Genomic DNA, 20,700 nt, shown 5'->3' with positions numbered 1-20,700 from the left:
TTCCTGCATCGGAACCTTCGTAAACATTAGTGCAGATCATCCTGCTCATGACGTTATAGCAGCACCTTGTACTACCTCCCCTGGTGTTGCATCCCCTCCTTAATGCGAGCTTCCTGTGGAGCACCTGACGGTGGTGTCAGACCGGGAACTCCCTCGAGTCCAAAGCGTTGGCTCCCCTGTGCCAGCTTTGCATCATCGAGAAGTAGGCGTGAAATGTCCATCTCACCGCCCATGAACTGGGGGGCGGGGGCTTCTCCAAACTCGAATCCTTGGGCTGCATGTAGACTGTCACCGGTATCCATCCTCTGTAGTGGCCACCTGGGAAGATCCTCTCGCGACGTTGAGCGATTTGTCTGGGGTTCAAGTGCAGTGCTCGTTGACATCTTGAGCGAGTTCTCGATTGAGATGCTCACCGACGGCTCCATGATGTCACTCCCACGGCCGGCCTCCTTAGTCTGAAACGTGCCCTTCTCTATGCGATGGTAGATGTTGGAATATTTGTTGCGTACCCGATCTCTCAGGTCAGTGGGTTGTCGGCTCGAGAGATGGAAGCGAGGATCCCGTTGAATCTTGGTCCATGCAGGGCCATGAGTGTCGAGACCCTCGAGGATTTCTCGGTCATCCTGCTCAGTGAAAGGCCGACGTTCACGACGATGAGATTTCTTGAAGGGACCGAGAATCCCAAGTTCGACAAGATCTTCCATCTTCTTGCGGTGTGCACGACTCTTCTTCTGCTTCGGGGTTCCGTCTGTGTCGTTCTGTGGAACCGTGGTATTGTTCATTGTTGAAGAAGTATCCCCGTCTATCAAAATCTTTTCCAAATGAGTATCAGTCTTACCCTTCTGCTTCGTCCCTTTTCCGGAGCGTGACGGTGAACCAAGCTCAGATGACTTGCTAGACTTGCGAAGCTCATCAGGGCAGCAAGTCCTGAACCTGTCCTTGAGGTCTCCGGCTGTTCGGCCATTGAATTTGAAGTCCGGATCCTCGAGAATACTGGTCCACTTTCCTACGCCGTGCCGGTCAACGCCGAGCAAGAGATGGTTTGTTTCTTCCTCAGACCACTTTCTTCTGGGCTTGGTCGCCCGCTTTCGTCCCTTGTTGGAATTGGAATTCTTGTCAGTCTCCTGTGTAGGTTGGTTGAACTCGTGTAGCATCTTCATCTGTGCACCATCCTTCCCATCAAATGAATCGGACGATATTGGCGGAAACAGGGCAGCGTGTGGCGGGGGCTCATGGAGTCCGTTGATGATAGGTGGCATGACAGGCGCCTGCTGGGCGGCCTTTTGTTTCTTGAGAGGTTGCGGCAGTTGCACAAAGTCATCCTTGACATGAAGCCCACGGTGCCGCTTCTTGTTAGAGGCATCATCCGGGAGATCGGGACTGTCATCCAGCATTCGGCTTATCGAGTGGGATGATTCCGGAGCGTCGGAATCACCCAGAGCCAGACGCAGCGGAAAGGGTCCCGAAGTCGCCGCTGACTTCCCATCTTGACGACTTCCTTCCCTCCAAGGGTCGAGGGTACCATCATCAGCCCCAAGATATATCGGACCAACACCGTTGGCGATGGGTTGAGTATCGGCGGCTGGTTTCTCGCCTCGCGGGTTCGTGTCGGGCTCAAGCGGGGGCAGGGCTCGGTCGGCAGCCTTGGGGAGCGGAAGAGACTGCAGCGGGGGAAGATCGGTATGTGGAAGCTGGGGCGTCGTCGGCTCGTTGAGCAGATGAATCAAGCGTGGCTCGATCGTGGCCATCGTGGGCTCGCGGGATTGGGATGGCACATTGGGTATAAGTCGAGGACCACCGAGAAGCAGGCACAGGCACACACAGGTTCAGGCGAGGGAGAGGAGAGGGGGAGGGGAAAAGAAACAGCCGTTGAGAAGGAGGGACAAGAGCTCAGAGCGCCATTTCGGCCATGGGAATGGGAAACTGATTCACACAGAGTCGGGGTCGTTAACGCCTGAGGTCTCACCTGCTTGCCTCTCTGTTGGAGCAGCACGTGAAATCGCCACATGGTGAAGCTTTGGACCTTGGGCCTTGGGCCTTGGTTCGTTAGTGGAGAAGGGCGGGTTTCCGTAGCTGGCCAAGGGACAAACCCTCTTTCGACTAACAGGAGCCTGTAGCTCTCCGGGGCCTTGACACCTTCCTCCGTGCCCCAGAACCAAATCTAATTCTACGATAATGGAAATTAAACCTTTGGCTTTCATTCAAGATAGGCACTCAATCAACAAGACATCTTGAGCGCTTTCTTGGTGTTGAATTTGAAAATGCTGTTATGGCGAGACTTGCTCTCCAGGAGTGGGGAAGGCTGGTCTTATCGTGAGTTATGACCGTGATTACTTTCCGGAGCTTGACCGATATGAGGGAAAGAGTGGGGCACCACTTCCTATCCCGGGGTAGCGCCTCGGCTCAACCTCAACCCCCTTGCAGTGGATCACGAGTGGTTCGGATTGGCCAATGCCCTTCCATCGGCAAGTTTCTCTGTACGAGTCTCGCTTGTGATGAACCGACTTTGCTCTGTTGGGACCGGCCTCGGAAGCCGGCTTCGGGTTTGGCCTTTGGGGAACGGAAGCGGGTTATCAGATCGTGTCTCCAGCTCCAACTGGTCCACTGAGAGGCAGCCACACACACACCTTGCGACTTCAGTGTGACCATCTGCCAGACATTGATTGACCTGTGACGATGGCATCTTCTCTCCCAACCTTTCCCCGTGTGGTATTCACCATTATTGAACCAATCTCCCTGTACGGATATAAACACCATCATTCATTGTACAGTTACTCACATTCCGCCTAGGGTTGCCGGCTTCCTCGGAGCTGTCATTGATCCAGCTTGGTTTATTGGCGAACAAGTCCTTCAGAAGGATGGCATTGCTACCTCTGAAGGAAGTATCGTAGTGGCTTGGCAGCTGGGGAATCTTTATCTGTTGATGGCCTTCATTGGCATAGCAGTCCTATCGACGACATCCGAAAACAAGGTCGTCCGAGCCTACCTCGTCGCTCTCTGGCTCGGTGATGTCGGTCACGTCGGGTTCAGCTGCTACGGGCTTGGGTGGGGAAAGCTTGTGAGGCCTGTTGAGTGGAACGCTATGGCTTGGGGAAACATTGCCATGACAGTAAGGGATGGGTTTCTTAATTGCCTTGGACCATCAGCTGACATTTGCCAACAGCTTTTCCTCCTCCTGACACGAACAGCCTATTTTGCGGGACTTTTCGGTCCGGACCAGATTGCTGCATCCAAGACGAAGAAGAGAGCATAATGCATGTGATGACAGACTTGATAGTGTAATTATGAGTAAACTAGGGAATAAATAAAAGAACCTAGTAAGAGCACAATCACTCTCTAATACTATGAGATTACTTGTGATAATTTTCTTCAAATTCTTAGGCCTTAAATCTACATTTTGCTATGATAATTAGAAAGGGTGTCTGATGTTTTTTTTACGACCGCATGGCAGCGAGGTCCGCACTTGAGCATATGATTGGGGATGGTCCAAGCTTCGCTTCCGCCCCACCACGCGCTCTTCACCACTCTAACCAATCACAGCATCGCGCCACAGGCAATTTCTAGGGTTAGGGTCAGCGTCGCAAGACGATCGCAAAACAAACATTCAGCAACCATCATCAGCGCGTCTTTGCCTGCTCTCGAAAGACTTATAGCATCGGACAGTGTCTATCCGTCTCCTGCACCTCATCGCTTCTATGGAAACTAGGAGTTATGCGAAGCGCGCAGGTCGCTATGCGCCTGCGCCTGCTCGCTCGCTGCCGCCGATGGCGACGCGACATAGAGGGATTAACCTCCTGACTTCTTCGCCGCGCAAGAGCCAAAGCACGCAAGAGTCCAAGGGAAAGCTTCTAAGGGACCCGGTCGCTCGGCGCAACGCTCCAGTCGACACCGCTAGTATTGCGAGCAGCATCGCAACGCACCCTGGTCGAGTTGACGACGAGACCGAGTTTGGCGAGGATGAAGGGTCTGTTGAGGATGTCAAGCCATCCGGGAGTCGCGATTATGTCCAATCCAGCATTTATAGCGATGAGGAGGGCGCATCCGTTGAAGATCACAGCGAGGAGATCCGAGTCGGCTTGGAGGCCAATGACGCCAGACGGAAAATCCTGGAGCTCAGCATCCCCGACTTGTGCAGGGAGGCTGACGACTTGATGGAGTATATCGGAAAACGAGACACGGATCCAGATGTCTTCCATGGCCGCCTGGCAATCAAAAGACGCGCCTTTCACAGCGTCCGAGCAGAGTATGAGGAAGAAGACACAGCACCCTTTATCGACTGGGCACCCTTTCTCAGCCAGTCTGCCGCTCTCGCGCGCGTCAATGTGGTGACAGCGTTTGACAAACTTTGCGACTTTAACCCCGACAACGAGAGGGAGATGGCATCCTTCTTGAAAACCCTTTGTCCCTTATTTCCAGCGTGGTTTGTCCTAGAACAATCCATGTTCCAAGAACCAGAAACCACGCTAGACCTCCGGACATGGCTTTTCATTGATTCATTTTCCCGTCAAACCGGCGAGACCGACTACAAGAGACTTATTGCCTCCATATTCTGCAAAGATGTAGGAGAGGGCAAAATAAATTACGCCCACCTGTTCGCCGGTGGCCATTTCCTGGAACTTGGGGGAGAAGGCGAAGATCACGATGAGCTCTGCTCAGCACGCGTCTCCGAAATTGTCAATATTGTCCATAAGAAGAAGACAGGAGATGCCATCAGCCTGTTGAAGGAAAGGTTTGGTCTGGACCAACTGATCCCAGAGCTTCAGAGTACTTTCAAGGCCCTTTACAAGATTCTAAAGCCTGTTGATAAACAAGCTTCGGTACAGCTCGATACTCGAGCTTTCACTCCCTACGAAAATCAACAAGAGAGTATGAGCATGATGGGGAGTCAAGCTGACGATCTCGCATCTGAATCGCAGTCGATTATTCGCGCCGGGACTGGCGAGGCCGAGTAAGTAACCGCACTATGCCATCGTCTAGGGTGTCAGCACTAATACATATATTAGGCCAAGTCTGTTTGTTGGACAAGAGTCCATCCGGGCCTTGCAAGAAGGGAACCGGGGAGGGAGCACAGTACCACCATCGAATCAACAACTCGCGGTACCTAGACGGGATGCTCCTCTCGATTATCCTGATCACCAAAATACGGATCTTTTGCTCAGGGATTCACTTCCTCCGCTCCAGCCCAAGAGGAAGCGGCCTGGCCCGTTCGTGAACTCGGATGATGATGACGACAATGATGAAGACTCCGGGGGAGAGTGCTTTGAGACTGATACCCGTGAGGTCAAGCCGATCAGACGGGAGGAGCCCCGAGGATTAATGGGCCCCCCACCACCCAAGAAGTCTCGAGTTCAACATTCAGTACCCGACTCTCAGCCTTCTCCTAGCCAGACTCCGGATTCAACGCCTACCGCGCCACCTCAGTCCTCAGTACCCGACCTCAGGGCCGTCAATGAGAAACGCGCAGAGATGGCCCTCCAGAACCGCTTCAACTCAAGCCAAGGCCCGCAGAAACGCATCCCCTGGACTGATCATGATACCAACCTGCTCATCGACCTCATTGCCGAGTGTCATTGCGGGTGGTCCCTCATAGAAAAGCGAGGCGACGGACGCTGGGAAAAAGAACGGAATCAGCAGGCGTGCCGCGACAAGGCCCGCAACCTCAAGGTCCAGTTCCTCCTGACGGATCAAAATCTGCCCCCGCTCTTCGACGATGTTATGCTAGGGCCAAAGGAGGTTATGAAAATACAGTCTCATGGGAAGAACCCTAACCGCAAGGTGGCCGATGTCGATGAAGATGGCCGCCCAATTGGCACTGAACTCAGGACAGCATCCATGGGGACCTCTTAGACGCCGTTGCGCCTAGTGGTCGAAGTTGGTGCCGAGTGTATCGCTATCGTTGGAGCGTTGGTATCTTGCTATGAACGTTATGAAGTAGGTGGCCGGTCGTGATAACAATGAGAAAGGCGGGCGTTTATGGATCGATATGATAGCTACTGTATATAGTATGACTTTTACAACCGAGTTTTGCCACAACCGTTACCACTTCAAATGCTCTGTCAAGGTCAGAGAGAATAGTCAAGGCTTGAAATCAAGTCAGCCGAGCTGTTTACCACAGTAACGAACCCTGTTGGAAAGAAGACGTTGAAAAATTGATTTGTAGTAAAGGAGAAAAAAAAGAAACTAAGAAAAAGAGACGTCTCCCGGACAGTAGTAAATCTACAGAGTTGCACCAACACATATCCTTATACATCCTCTGCATTCCTTGCCCTTCCTCCTCCCTGCGGCTGCTTGGCCTCTTCCCAACGTGCAACCATCAAGTCGTAAAAGACGGAGGGAGGACGCGGTCCTCATCCTTTTTAGCTCCTCAGCCTGTGAGGCCAGGCACCAGCGCCTTGCAGGACGCACACAACTATCGACACGCGAAAAAGAAAGGCAATAGGGCAGAGGTGATCTGAGTTGAGCAATAACTGTATCGTTGTGATTTGAATGAGGCTTTCTTATTTTGTCGAGGCCGCTAACACAAACGCCGCCGCCGTTCGAGATAGAAATCTTTTGAAAAGAAACAAAGTCAAAGAAAAATGTCATGAGCCGGTGGTGAGACCGTTGGACGTCGACAACTTGTTTATAAGTAATCATTGGTCCAGCAGGCTAAAGCTGCGCGGTCGAGTGAAGAGCAAATGTCTCACAAAAGGGGTATCAGCCGTGAGAACGAGTGGAGACAATGTCTCTCCGTGAACATCCATCGATGGATGCCTCCTCTCGTGCGTGAGTTCAGAAAACGATCGATGTAACAAAATGACAAAGGGGTATGCTGCAGAGTTTCCGAAAATGTTATGACGTGAAAGTAGTAGCTTGGGCGTTAAGGAAAAAGGTCCGTGATGTTGCGGTTTTGGTATTGTGTGGGTTTCTTTTTATCCATTCGAGATGAGAGCGGGCTGGCTTGAAAAGCAAGCATAGTCGATCAATGAGGTATGTGCATGTCCTCCCTTGAGTCAACCATTGGTTCGCTCTCGGTTGAAGCCACCTATCTGTGGCGGTAGGGAACTTCCCTCTGCTTGAGTCGGTTCGTCCTCCATCCTTCATACCACTGTTCTCGGCTGGCCTCACGCAACTCAGAACGCCATTCACTGAAGACAGCTTCCTTGAGACGCTGGAAGTCACAATGTTCTTCATTGTAAGGGTCAGCAAATCCCCAGGGGAACTGTCGGCCAACAACACCTGGTTCATACAGGTCAGGGCTGATGATGGAAAGCGGCAAGAAGGGAATTTCATCATCCTTCTCTTTAGCCTCCTCCTGCGCTCGGTGTCGTCGGATAGAGCTCGTTGACAACCGTTTAGAGCTAGGGGAGGCGGCCGGGCTATCTCGCGAGCCTTGGATCGGCAGATCATCGCCTTCGGGTGTTTGAGCACCTTCTCGGCGTCCAGCAATCTCATCCTCGTCATCTTCATCCTCTTCTTCGGCAATCCGGTCAGATGAGATGCTGCCATCGTCTTCATCGTCAATGCCAAGAGCCTCCATAGGGTCTAGGCCAGACTTCTTGATGCTGTCCCACACACTCCTCTTGAGCACATTCATATGCTTCGTGGTTATAGTATCTGCCTTGGCAATGACGGGAATGACAGTTGTCTTGCCCTGGAGGGTACGAAGAACCTGGAGATCAAGGTCTTCGTCAAGGCTGCCAAGAACACGAATGCTCGAGGCGTGGCCATTCTGCTGGCCGTTAATGGCTGGGTTTCTCGCAGACGCAATGTTGCGGTCAAGACGAGAAGGATCGAGGACCAGGAAGGTCGCGTGGATGTGGGTATCTTGTACGCCTGGGGAGCGCACAACCTTCATCTCCTCGGCAAAGGTCTCTTCGAACTTGCTTTCAAGGAAGGCTGACATCTCCCTAAGTTGAAGGTCAACCACATTCTTCTCCAGGCCTTCTGAATCCCAAAGGGTCAGGCCAACACGCTCGCCATCAATCTCGGTCTCGAGGTAGTGAGGGATGAAGTTTCCAGAGGGAGAATTGCGATTTTCAGGGACCTCATCGTCACCCTTCTTGGCTCGCTTCTTGGGTGGCAGGGCCAGTGCGGTTTTGAGAAACTCGAGAAACGAAGTCTTGCCAGAGTTACGTGTGCCAATGACGAGAATGCTAAAGGCTCAGGTTAGTTTACACGAAAATAAAGATCAAGACGCGACGAAAAGTAGCTTGACGCCAAGGGAATGCAGATGTAAGAGGGCAATCAACACTCACTTCAATGGAGTAGGATCCTTTCTTCTGCGAACGCGACGAGGGCTGTTGACGGTGCTAATAGCACTACTGGCATAGCTGTACCGACCACGGTTGGTCATGCTCTCGGTTCTGGCATAGGGATCGTAGCCGCCATTCGGCAGCGGAGGAACAGGGACTGCGACAGGAGAGGTAATGGCAGCACCATAGCCGCGCGAGTACTCGGCGGAGGGTCGAATGGCAGTGTAGTCGGAACGGGGTGCGCTGGCTGGCGACTCGGGTCGCAATTCGGGGCCAAAGGACTTGGAGAGTTGTTCGCTGTGGTTGGCGAACTCGGGCAGCTTGGGAGCAACACGAGAAGCGGCCTGGCGTTGACGTTCGAGCTCGGCCTCTCTAAGGGCCTGCGCCTTACGGCCGCCCTTGCCCAGATCACCACTCTTACTGCGTCGAAGCAACATCCCGAAGCTGGTACGACGAGTCTGGTCGTTGCTCATCCTCTGGGGGATGGATCATGAAAAGAAAAGGGTCGCGATGGGCGGGAGGGACGATGGCCCAGGGAGGGCATAAGCTGGCGGCGCGCGAAGGATGGAAGGGTGCGGAGCACGTGGAAAGCGGCGGGGAGGAACCAACTACTGGTCGGAGATGGAGATGGAGGGAGGGTTGGATGGGGCAGCGACGACCGAGCGTGTGAGTCGAGTCGAGAGTAGAGTGGAAGTGACCAAAGATCGGGGGCGGGAGCGAACGAGACGGAGGGTGAACGGATGGTGGGCGCACGATAGTCGACGGGTTGAAGGGACCCAGCGGCGTAAAAAGCGGGTTGACAGGCGACGGGCTTGGTTATCGACAGGCGATGGTGATGGACAAGTGACGGGCGATGGAGAGACGAGGCGGCGGTCGACAGCCAAAGGGGAGATCAACCAGGTCGTCTGGGCTGTATTTGGTCTCGAGCCTCAGTCAGCCACAGGTACAGACAGGGAAAAGTAGATGTGCGATTTCAGGAGGGAAGAAGAGCCCGCGTGCGACTGTTGGCGATGATGATGGGATGGGATGGGATGGGGGATGAGATGGATGCCCAGACCGCGAGCGCGCGCCAGTCGAGCAAAGTTGTGGTTGTGGGGGGGTGCAAGTACCGATAGTGAACGTTAGAGATGGGTGGAGAAGGAGTTAGAAACAAGGCCGAAGCGTTGGATTCGATTGGAGTTGACGAGTCTTGGGTCGAGATGTAATTACTGCCAGAGCAAAGCGGGAGATGAGTTGGACGTGCAAGCTGGCCTGGGCTTTCCCTGCAGTGGAGGTCTGGCAGTGTGTGCGAGCGAGCGACGGAAGCGCGCAAGTTGTGTAGAGCCCTTATTTGCTCGAGACGGATGGGAAACACGACAAGATGCGTGTCAGAGGACGTTGGCAACGAATGGACAACGTCCAGGGGCCCCCCAAGAGCAGCGAGTCCCCGTTTTGCAAGGGGAATCCAGGCTCGAATGGTTTCGAGTGTGCTGGGGTGGTTGATTGGCTGTCACCAGTCTTGTTCGAAAGCAGCGCCGCCATGGACGGGGGGCCAAGATTGGCACTCGGTAAGTGAGTTGCCTACTGTCCACTGAGTACTGCGCTAGATACGAGAACGGCAACAGGGGAGAAACAGAGAAGAAAGGCTGGAAAGCGGAAAGGGGCGTGGAAGATGCAGAACAGGGGCGGATGGGATGGGTGATGATGGCACGAAACAATTTACAATGGTCACACACACCAACCATCGATTGGTACAGGGACAGAGCATACGGGTACACAGCCCAAGAACCAAGGTGCCTCCGGGGCTGTTTAGGTTTCGATAGATACAGTGCCACATTTCCAGACTTGCAGCCCTCCGTCCGACTTGCACCTCATCTCGTCTCCGTGGCTAATATCCATGGCCATCGCCATGACAGACGTTGATCGTCGCAAGCTCTCGGCGCATTTCCCTCTACAACAAGACTCGGGAAAGGCCCAGACGCGACGCGATTCGCCAGCTTCTTCTGCAGCGCTAGCGCCGGCGCAGGGTCCAAGACACCAAAACCCAAGCTTGCCCAGGGGGTGGGATGGATGGCGAATTAGTTAGGGGGGGGGGGGGGCCAGCCAGAATCCTTAATAGGGAACCGACGGACTCCACGGCATTTATCCAGTAAAGAGCGCATAAAGGGGCGGGATTCAATATCTCCAGAAAAAAGATCGTGTGCTTCCTTCAGCTAAGCCATGCATCAAGAAACCTCATCTCTCCTGTTCGTCCACTTGATGGGCGAGTTTGGTACGTACCCCGAGATGGTGCTTCAGAGGCACAAAACACACTAAGCGGGACGCGAGGCCCCGCCAATTTAACGCCACGGGCCCATGCCTTTGGGTTCCAATGGATGGAAAGTGTTTAGTTGGAGTTGTGCAAGACACGGATCCAATATCAATTAATTAATTAGAACTGGTTACATGCGACGCTCATATCGCAGAAGAATACACATATCCTCATCTTGTGTCTCTCCAGCTTTGTCATGCTCCAATATGCCCGTCTTGGCTCAGCTGAGGTACCTCCCCATCAAGCTTCAACGGCCCACTGATGCAGGTACCGCGGTAGTCGATAAAGTGTCCGCTAAAGACATGGACAACTCCATCTGCTCCACTCCGCCAACTGCATCCGTCCACAGTCCGCCCACAAAGGTCTGGGCCGCTAAAGGCTTCAGCTTCCACTTGTGGTAACATGGACCCCTATAGCACCAGGACAGTATCCGTCGCCTCAACTGCAAAGTGCCATTCTCCGACTTGGACGGCTACCTGCCTATCGACGGAAAACTCGCCAGCCACCGAACACGCGTTGGAATGGATGGATGGAGCCTGCTGCAAACCAAGCTGCAATGGCTTTCATTGCAGGGCACATGCCGCATCTGACAGAAGAAACAAAACACGCTCTTCCAAGAGTGGCTCGGTTTCAACTCCTGCGGGCCGCTTTTCTAGAAACGGTGCATGGGTTGGTTTGAACCTCTTCCACCTCCCCGATAGATACCTATTGTCTGTGAGTCCCGTCTCGAGACATTGTTCAAAACGCCACGTGTAGAACATTCAACATCAACACCAAGCGCCAGCCCAAGTCAGAGTCAGAGTCGCAACACCAGAGACGCAGCTAACCTCTTCAACCAGCCCGACGAGCCTCCGTCGTCCCCTGCCCCAGGAACACGACGATGTGACCTGCCCTGCTGAAATTGCAGGTCCCCTGCAACTACCGGGGATAAATCCTACCTTGTCCCGGCTTTCCGAACCCTAGCCCGGGGGATCCATCTCTTGACCCTTCGTTTCAACTCTTTTGAGTCGTGTCTTTTTAGAGTGTCCATCAGATATGGGTTCGTCAACTGGTCGAGTGAGCTAGCTGCCATGCCCTATGCTGACTTGATCAGGGCTGATCGTCGCAGATCACCAGGCTGCTCCACCCATGGTGCAGCCCAACGTCGACGACAAAGCTGGTTCCTTGTCGGGACTTCAAGTGAGATCCCTTTGAGCCAGACGCTCTTGACTCATGAAACGAAACGAGATTGCCCTGGATAGACTAAATATGGGCGGTTGACCACACGACACAATCTATAGGTCTTGCCTCGAGTCGTTCATTGCAAGACATTGTGTAATAAGCGCCAACCCACCAGGACATGGCTCTGCGCAACATTCGTGCTACGCATCACAGATTCTAGTTCATCCTCCTTCATATCCAAAGGCCAAATGGTTAAAAACTCCGTGCGGGTTTCACCGTGACACGGCATAAATCTGCTTTCATGAAACCGCGCCTCAAAGTTGAGCGCTCAGCACGGGAAGCAGCCATGCCCTCGGGTTTGAACTGAAGAGTGGTTTCTATTTTCGTTTCCTTGTAAGTGACATGAGATGGATGCCAGGGCGCCTGTAGCAAACACCTGCGGGTACGCTCTCTATCCCGGTTCTCCTGACGCCTCCGCCAAAGCGGAATAATGCCCCAAACTCGCCATCTATCTAACGTACACCATGACTTTTCATACAGATGACAGGGAGGATATATCATAATCATACAGCGGGAAATCCATCCCTCCGACGGGGGAATGATCAACAAGGCAATCAGCCCTCAAACACCTCATGCTGGAGCTCAATGCCAAAGTCCTGAGCAACATCCTTCATGCGTTTCTCCATCTCGTCCTCCATGCCGCCCCCGATACCCAGCCACTGCCGTATCTTAAAGATATAAAAGGCCACATCCGACATGGTCATGACCACCTTGAAGATGACGTGCCGCCAGCGGTTTTGGAGGCGCTGGCCAAATGGCAGTCGAGGATCCTCAAAGAGACTGCGGCTCGCCCACTCGCCCATCATCTTGATGCGGTTGACAGGCGAGCCCAGGTACTGGTTGTTGCCCTGGACGATGCGCATGTTGCGGCCGATGAAGATGAGCTCCTTTGGCCACTTCTCCTCGTCTGTCAGGATCTCACGGATGCCCTGCTTCATCCGCTGCTGCATGGCATAGTGTCGCTCGCCCGGCGTCTTGCCCTCCAGCTCCTTCATGATCCCCTTGTGCGTTCGCATGTCACCGCCCTCATACGGCCGCATGAGAGTCGCACTCGCAAACAAATCTGCCGCCTTGATACCCCATTCCTCCGTCACTTGACCAATCGTCTTGTTGTCAAACGTCATGAGCGCCTTCCAGAAGGTGCCATACTCGTGTCGGAACTTTTGAGACATGTACACATACAGGCCGTGGTCGATGAGAACCAGCTCAGCCCGGCCGTTGGGGAGCCGTCTGATAAAGATGTTTCCCGGGTGTGGGTCGCAGTGGACGACACCCCACTTAAAGATCTGCGCGGAGAACAGATCTACCATGGTCGTCATGACTTCTCGCGTGGAGAGCCCCAGTCCGCCTCGGCCACGGCGGCCCCGCCACTCCTGACGCTCCGGCTTGAGATTCTCCCTATACGGCCGTGTTCGGAGCTCCCGGCGGGCGGCGGCCATATCGACCTCGGGCAAGGAGCTTCCGGCACCCGGCGAACCCCTGCCGTAGCCTCCGAGCCAACTCGACGTCATAGACTTCTTATCCCAGAGCCTCACACCCTCGATCCATTCGGTCACGAGAACTCGCTTTGTCGTGAACTCGGGGTACACTGTTGGGATGTAGACTCGCCCCTTGAGGCGGCTTTCTGCATTCACCAGTTCGCGCATCTTTGCAGAGTTCTTGGCCTCGTTGACGAAATCGGTCTCCAGCTCAAGTCGTTCGGTGATGAAAGGCACCAGTGTGTACAGTGGCAGGTCAAACCACTTGGAGTAGATCCAGGTCACGGTCCTGTCGGCGTCAGAAAGCACAAGAGGTTTCAGTGCAGGGCATTGACTTACTTGAATGCCCACAGATCCCATGAGATCTGCTTGGCAATCTCACGTTTCTGGATCTTGACAGCCACCTCTCGTCCGTCGGCGAGCTTTGCCCAATGGACCTGAGCAACACTTGCACTTGCCCGAGCCTTGCGCTCCATCAAACCCATACCCTCCTTGCCTGTGAAGCTGACACCAAAGACCTCCTCGACGCTCTTGCCAAAGTCCTCGCGTATTACCTTCTCGATATCCTTCCAATCGTCCTGCGGCGCATCATCAAACATTCGGCCAAACATCTTTTGAAACTCGGGAGGTAGAACGGCGCTCTGCATGGCAATGGCCTGCCCAATCTTGAGATATAGACCTCCATTGGCTCGAAGCAGGTTGAACAACCGCTCCGCATTGCGGTTGTGTAGGTCCTGTACCGTGCCTCCGGTGAGCGGCTGAGGGCGAAAGTTGAGCTTGTAGTCGAGGGCAACAAGAAGTCCGGCCCCAAAGGTGCGCATTGATCGTCCGAACCCGGATGCGTAGAAATGACTGTCCCCAATATATATGACGCCTCCAACAGCGGATATGATCAAGAGCCGCCGAGCCCATCGCCGTCCCCTTCGGTACTCTTTTGCCTTCTTTGGAGCACCGAGCTCGGCCGGCGACGGTGGTCGCATAGCCTGGAACGGGCCTCCGGATTGTAATCTTCGGTAGGGACCGGTGACGGTGGGCCGGGGACGCAGGGCGGCTCGCGCCGAGGAGCCAAGCATGCTGGAGCGCAACATGCTGGCGATTGAGGGGTTGTATCTGGCTAAAGGCGACGCAGCATGAGGTGTAACGAGCAGTCGTACTGGGAGCGGGAAAGAGACAATCAATCGCAGAGGCAATTGTGTGGTGTAGAGTGTAGAGAGGCAAACAAAGTGAAGAAGAAGCGGGATGATGGACTTTGCGCAATGTCCGGAGGAATGACGTCCGTGATAGAAAAAAAAAGACCGGGGCAGGAAGCTTATCGCCGGCGAGCTTCGGAGAATTGGCTGGGGCACGCGACCTGTCGTCCGCGGGGCCGGAGATACCGATCTAGTTTGCTTGTCTCGGAGGTTATCGTGAGCTGCACGGAACAACATCAGCCCGCGCCTTTGTGTAAAATGTCTTTGTTCTCTTGGTTACTTAGGTAGACCAGGTAGTTTTGCGACAGCTGTAGCCCGATTGAAGGGGGGTTCGGCGTGTTCCGTTTCTCGTCAGGAAATAGAAGCGTGTCTAGGTACTCCAAGTCATAGTCCCGGTGTCGCTCAACCGTCACCAAGATGGAGTTGCCTGTCATAGGTTCTTCCTGGTGCATCACCGAACCCGTCGGCACCACAAGACATCAGTCTGAACCTTCAACTGCCTTGTAGATATAGGGGTTGTATATCTGCATGTCCGTAACTTAGTGTAAGTAATGTACGCTCATGTGTTTTCAGGCTGATCAATCCAATCGTCGGTGCGTTTTCACCGTAACCTGTGAAGTTATCGAACAAGAACAACATATACCGGCTGTTCTCGCATCCCATTTGTTAATTTTATTCCCAGACGTTTTTTCCCCCTAGTACAGCAAACACCAAGCATTGTCGTCAACGCCCTATCACCCCCATGCACTGGCATCTATCTAGGTAGACGTCAGCTACCCTGTAGTTACATCGAGTCTATGTCGTAGGGAGGATATGGTTTAGCAATCAAAGAGATTACCATACCTGCACGACGCTTTCTGCTATGGATAGTTTTGCGGTGGTGTCATATTAAGGCTGGCTGAGTTCTCTTGTAGTTCCGGGACCTTTTTCATGTTACTTCCGTGTCACGTCTCAACTGGGTGACACGTATGCTGTGTACGGCAACACTGTTGAATGAATAACACGGATGCGATTGAACATTGTCAAGAAAGTGAACAATGTCGTCACTAGTAAAAATAGTGAAGGGCTAGAAGAGTTATCGTAGCGGGTAGGGCAAGCTCTAGACTAACACTGCTCTCAAACAATGGCTATATTTGGCCGCAGCATCTGTAGAGCCTCACGACGAAGGAGAACCACATAACAAGGATCGGACACCAGATAAACGCCCTGATATCTATTTCGAGATTTTTGAGATCTGCGAACCAGTCAAGCAGCAGGATGGCGCTACGGTGCTCGTATTGGGTTGATCTGAAACTCGAAAAAATCTGTTACAGCCCGCCAACGGGTGCCGAAACGTGGAGCCTTATGCAGCTTGTCTCGTCTCAGCGGGCGGGACGGAGCATCGAGATGCTAAAGATGGGTTCACTGTTAGATTCTGTGCGCGCGGCGGATGCGCGTATGCGCGTATGTGCGATGCGTGCGTGGAAGATCCTGGCGGACGGACGAGGCCCACACAGGAACATCGGGCCGTCACAGGCTGATTCATACTACGTAGCCGGTGCAGTAGAGCGTCTGTGGGAGAGTCTGAGAGCATGAATATTTGGCGCGACTTGTCACTCCCGGAAATTGGAGCCGCGTGCCTGGGACTCTGAGAGTTGCACATTGATTCGTCGGTGGAGCGCACAATTGACTTTAATGGCTTCTCGGCCGTGTGTCGGGTGGGGAGACCAAACCCCGGGGTGACGCCAGAATGAAGCTCTATCACGCCTGGGAAGAGACGAGTCTGGACGCGTAGGTCATTGCGAAAGCGAGGTCGATAAAGGTAACAGTTCAATTTCCCAGATGGGACTCTGGATGTTAGGTAGCCTGACATCGCGGGCAGGGTTCTGAATCAAGTCCATCCATACCTGGACCACATAGCATCGCAGATTATTCATAATTGGCTGGCTTGTTGGTCCCATCGACGTCTCAGACAAGGTCAAGGCCGTGAGGGGATGCTGTCATCTGCATTCGCGGAGCATGCTGGAGGGAGGAGGAAACGATCCGGTCAGATACCACCAAGCCTCGAGCTGTGGGAGGCTTGAAATTGTCCCAGCACGATAGCTCGATAATAGCGGCATCGATCGAGCCAGGTCGGACTGGCTCAAGACGAGGAAATTAGATCAAAGACGAACAAAGGCGCGTGAGAGGCAGTTCGTACGACAGCACCAAGAAATGACGGTTGCGGCGCGGGCGATTGGTGGGCTTCTATGAACGGGGAAGCTCCACGGGCGGCGGACCCGGTTGGACAGGGACTAGCCCTGCGAAGTTGGATGGAGTGATAACGTGCCTGAGCGGGGAATGGGTAGTCTTTTCGATGGATGGTACGCAGGATGGTAGGATGGATGGATGGGGGACGAGGGAGGAAGGGCATTGACTTGAGCCAAATTAGACTCACGGCTTGTCTCGCTTATGCATGTGCAGAACCTTGGAGATTCTTACACAGGGAAAACATGGCGACCGTAAGCATCTTGTTGTTTTCAAGCATCAGCTAGGTATTGCATCTACTGCTCAAGCTGTCCCTCGATGAATCGCAAAAGATAGGCAGCTCCCAGCTAGAGGCGTTCGCCAACGGTCTAGGTCCCGATAGCGGACAACAAGGCCACTCAGCACAAATCGTGCCCCTGGGACCTGGGCCAACGCACCCACTCTTCCAAGTTCCACCATCCATCCCTGGACTAGCGCCCACAATCACCCCCCGGCGCCAAGCTAAGCCACACAGAGCCAAGTTGGAAGGAGCACTCGATTACACCTCAGAATCCCAGGTGCCCAGGTCATATCCCCTCCTCGCTGCTCGCCAGATATTGGTACCTACCAACCCATTCTTGATCCTAAACGTCGTGCCATTCTCTGGAGCAACGACGTTGACGTCGACGACGATCTTTAACGGCCACCGAGGCCATCACGCCTGGAAGAACGCGTGCGCATTGTTTACGCGCCGCTGAACTCAAGACTGGCCGAGTTCGATAACATTTTGAAGCTCCATTCACCTCAGCTATTGCGACTGCGACTGCGCCCCATCCTACAACCCTAGCCGAGCCTTATCGTTGAGCCCAACCTTGGAAGACGACAATAGACCGCCATAGAAAGAAGGATATTGGGAAAAACAGACTCGATTGCAGAAAAGAGGACGATTCATCTTCAAACCGACGACCCACCAGCTACGCGAAGCTCTTTTTCGCTACCATCACGCCCGTTTCTCCAACGACCATTATTCGTGACCCATGACGTCTACCGAAGCTGCCACCGACAACACCATCGAAATAGTGCAGCACTGAATCATCGCGTTGCCCTGTCCCCGCGTCTTGACGACGTCGGCCGCTCGCTTCATTGTTGTTTGTTCCCTTGATTCAACCAAGCGCATAGCGCATCGCCATCATGTTGCGGCCAGCCACTCCGCTGTCGATCCTGCTGTTTGCGGCCTTTGCGCTGCTTCTGCTCGCCGTTCTTTCTACTCCCGTAATTGAGGCCATCCCGCTGAGCGACTTCGCTGGCGTCACGTACGGTGTATTTGGCTACTGCGAGAGCGGCAAGGGGTGTAGCAACATTGGAATTGGATATGACACTGGTGAGTTTCTATTCAAACCGAAAGACAGTCGTTGCTGGAAAAAGCTGACATTGGTATAGAAAAACTAGTTGGGGACAATCCGCAAGCCTTTGACTTGCCTTCTGGCGTTCGCAACACGCTCTCAGCTATCCTCGTCGTTCACCCAGTTGCTGCACTCATCACACTTATCTTGTTTATCATGGCAGCTGTGTCTCACCTTCATTCTCCGTCTCATTCTACGAGATTCCTACTCATACTGTTCATCTTTCTATTCCTCGACTTCTTGATCTGCCTTTTGGCCTTCTTGATTGATGTACTCCTATTTGTTCCGCACCTGGCATGGGGCTCATATCTGGTTCTCGCTGCCACCATCTTGGTGGCCATGAGCGGCCTGGTAACCTGCGCCATGCGCCGCACTCTGATAAGCAGAAAAGACCGGCAGAGGCGCATCGCAGAGAATGCCGAGATGAGCGGCGAAAACTACTACAACAGGGCTGGCCAGAACAAACCGGCTGAGGAGGTAGGCGTTACCAGACAGCCGACATTGCCAACGGTGAGTGGTGGCAATGGTGTTCACGACAATCTCCCCGCTTTCGCGAGCTTTGAGCAGCAGGCGAAGAACGACCAGACCAGCGAAGAAAACATCCCACTCACTCGCCGAACCACATCGAATCGATCTCCAGTGCCAATCAATGAGGCCGCCAGCGTGGGAGAGGTAGCCGCCTTCAACAGAAGCCCACAAAGGCAACCCTCGCGTGATCAGTTTGGAAACCCCATTAACGATATTCCTGACCCGTACGCGAATCGGAGAGGACCTTCGCCCAGCATGAGTAACCGTGGAAGAGGAGGTGCCGGAAGCTACCGTGGCGGACGAGGTGGTTATGGACGTGGTGGATACGACAACCACGGGGCCCCAATCCGTGGCCGTGGAGGCTATGGATCTGTTGGAAGGGGCGGATATGTTCCTAGGGGAGGTCGAGGAGGATATGGACCGCCGCCCAGGGGGGCCTATGGCAGCATGAGGGGAGGTCGCACGCCACCTCCTGGATACAACAACGGGTCGTACGAGCGGGGACCATCTCCTGCCCAAGCCTATGGTGTTTACGACAACCAGCCATCGGATCTTTCTAATGGATACAACTCGACGAACCCTTCGATGCCCAGCGTCAGCGCGGTCTCATACACGGCCTACAATCCTGACTCGCCTTTGCCGCGCGCCGAATCTCCCCCTCCTTTGCCGGGAACTCAGCCTGCCACGATAGGCGGCCAGGCAATCGAAATGGATGCAGCTCCAACAGCTCAACGTGAAGGAGAAAATGGACAGTTGAGAGATAGTGATGCGGATGTGGCTGGAATGGTTGGCCTGCAACAGGGGCGAATCCCGCAGCGACATGATACTTACATGAGCGACGGAAGCAAGTACAGCACCGATGAGTATGCTATATGCTTCCCTGGCCAACTTGGAGATGCTAACTTCAGACACAGGCAATATGCTCCTCCCCGAGCGGCATGGAACCAAGGCGACGGTCGCAGTTCACCACGCGCCCCATCTCCTCTGGTGACAGGCCCTTCAGCGGCCGAGCTTCCTGGCAGAAACACACCTCCAGTTACGCAGCAGGCCATGGCGGGCGGAAACAGTAACTATTATGAAGACGTCGATCCTCGCTTTGCGTCAAACACGCCTCCCGGCACCTCCTCCAACAACCTTCAGCCCCCTCCTATCGAGCCTATCTACGAAGATATTCATGCCAACAACCCAGGCGCCCGAAGCCCTGCCGAGTCTGAAAGGTCTAACTTCACCTCTATTTCTCAACGCGGCATCAACCCTCGCTGGAACCCGAACCCACCGCCCCCGATGCCATACCAACAGGTACCTCAGAGACGACCAGTAAACCAGCAGCAGCAACGCCAAGACATGATCCTGGACAACCCGGACTTTCAGCTGCCCAACGCACGAGGTGGGCGAGGTCCTGGAATGGTGCCAGGAAGTGCATATCCGCCAGGCGGCTTCTAGTAAATCCGCCGAGCGTGAACCTCCTTGCTTAGCATTTGCTTCCAGGCCCCCGCGTTGATTGCCTATATATGCGCCTCTGTTTTAGCTTGGTCGTTCAGGCGTTTTTGGGTTTGATAGCTTTAAAGACCCCCTTTTCTTTCCGGGGCACATTTTCTTGGATACCTACTCTCGCCTTCTCTTCGCACGATCCTTTCATCAACATTTAGACTAATGAGGGGGTTTGACCAGCTGCCCAATCTTGTGGGATGCATCGATTTGCACCTTGTGGCTAAGCTAAGCGCCTCGGTCCCCTGACCTTATATCCTTTGAACAGATATGGGGGTTTCAAGCATACACAAAACTTTTTCTTCTTGGTTGAATTCGACTCATACCGATGGGGAGTCCCGGGCTATCTTCGGTGCCTGGGAATTCACTTGATGGATGACAAGGCTGGCCCTGGTGGAAATGTCGTTAATGGAAATGTGGTCACGAGCACGAGCGTCTCTGCATGCATGAACTATCGCAGAAACAAGACGCTTGCTGGGGGAATGATGACGGACAGGGAAGACACGGGTAACATGTGTTGGTGTATGGTTGCCATGGATGTATGTGAATAGGTTCCAAATGGCCAGGGAGCCTTTGTATGTAAGAGTGTTTGATGGAGAGAATCAACAAAGAATCATTGCATCAATGTGCTTTCTTTTTTTGACATTACTGTCGGATCATCAC

At 53.7% G+C, this 20,700-nt stretch overlaps 5 protein-coding genes across 5 annotated transcripts; 2 read left to right on the top strand and 3 right to left on the bottom strand.

Moving 5' to 3' along the window:
* Nucleotides 1–71: 71 nt before the first annotated feature.
* Nucleotides 72–1,748, bottom strand: NECHADRAFT_36089 (uncharacterized protein; the record flags this gene model as incomplete). The annotated part of the gene is made up of 1 exon (XM_003052604.1): nucleotides 72–1,748. The coding sequence occupies one exon, from the start codon at nucleotides 1,746–1,748 to the stop codon at nucleotides 72–74; it is 1,677 nt and encodes a 558-aa protein (XP_003052650.1).
* A 928-nt stretch (nucleotides 1,749–2,676) lies between these two features.
* Nucleotides 2,677–5,847, top strand: NECHADRAFT_91970 (uncharacterized protein; the record flags this gene model as incomplete). The annotated part of the gene is made up of 6 exons (XM_003053110.1): nucleotides 2,677–2,738; nucleotides 2,791–3,109; nucleotides 3,571–3,726; nucleotides 3,816–4,004; nucleotides 4,065–4,948; nucleotides 5,004–5,847. 6 exons carry the CDS (start codon nucleotides 2,677–2,679, stop codon nucleotides 5,845–5,847), a joined length of 2,454 nt encoding a protein of 817 aa, XP_003053156.1.
* Nucleotides 5,848–7,024: 1,177 nt separating this feature from the next.
* NECHADRAFT_36570 (uncharacterized protein) lies at nucleotides 7,025–8,707 on the bottom strand (the record flags this gene model as incomplete). Its single annotated transcript, XM_003052603.1, has 2 exons — nucleotides 7,025–8,135; nucleotides 8,238–8,707. The coding sequence occupies 2 exons, from the start codon at nucleotides 8,705–8,707 to the stop codon at nucleotides 7,025–7,027; spliced, it is 1,581 nt and encodes a 526-aa protein (XP_003052649.1).
* A 3,592-nt stretch (nucleotides 8,708–12,299) lies between these two features.
* On the bottom strand, nucleotides 12,300–14,311 carry NECHADRAFT_35346 (uncharacterized protein; the record flags this gene model as incomplete). Its single annotated transcript, XM_003052602.1, has 2 exons — nucleotides 12,300–13,512; nucleotides 13,563–14,311. The coding sequence occupies 2 exons, from the start codon at nucleotides 14,309–14,311 to the stop codon at nucleotides 12,300–12,302; spliced, it is 1,962 nt and encodes a 653-aa protein (XP_003052648.1).
* A 3,498-nt stretch (nucleotides 14,312–17,809) lies between these two features.
* Nucleotides 17,810–19,992, top strand: NECHADRAFT_91967 (uncharacterized protein; the record flags this gene model as incomplete). The annotated part of the gene is made up of 3 exons (XM_003053109.1): nucleotides 17,810–17,999; nucleotides 18,059–19,412; nucleotides 19,464–19,992. The coding sequence occupies 3 exons, from the start codon at nucleotides 17,810–17,812 to the stop codon at nucleotides 19,990–19,992; spliced, it is 2,073 nt and encodes a 690-aa protein (XP_003053155.1).
* Nucleotides 19,993–20,700: the final 708 nt, after the last annotated feature.

The sequence above is a fragment of the Fusarium vanettenii genome, assembly GCF_000151355.1.
Source record: "Fusarium vanettenii 77-13-4 chromosome 3 genomic scaffold NECHAsca_2_chr3_3_0, whole genome shotgun sequence".
Classification (NCBI taxonomy): domain Eukaryota; kingdom Fungi; phylum Ascomycota; class Sordariomycetes; order Hypocreales; family Nectriaceae; genus Fusarium; species Fusarium vanettenii.
Note: the sequence above shows the minus strand (reverse complement) of the source record. Positions and strands in the feature narration are given on the sequence as shown.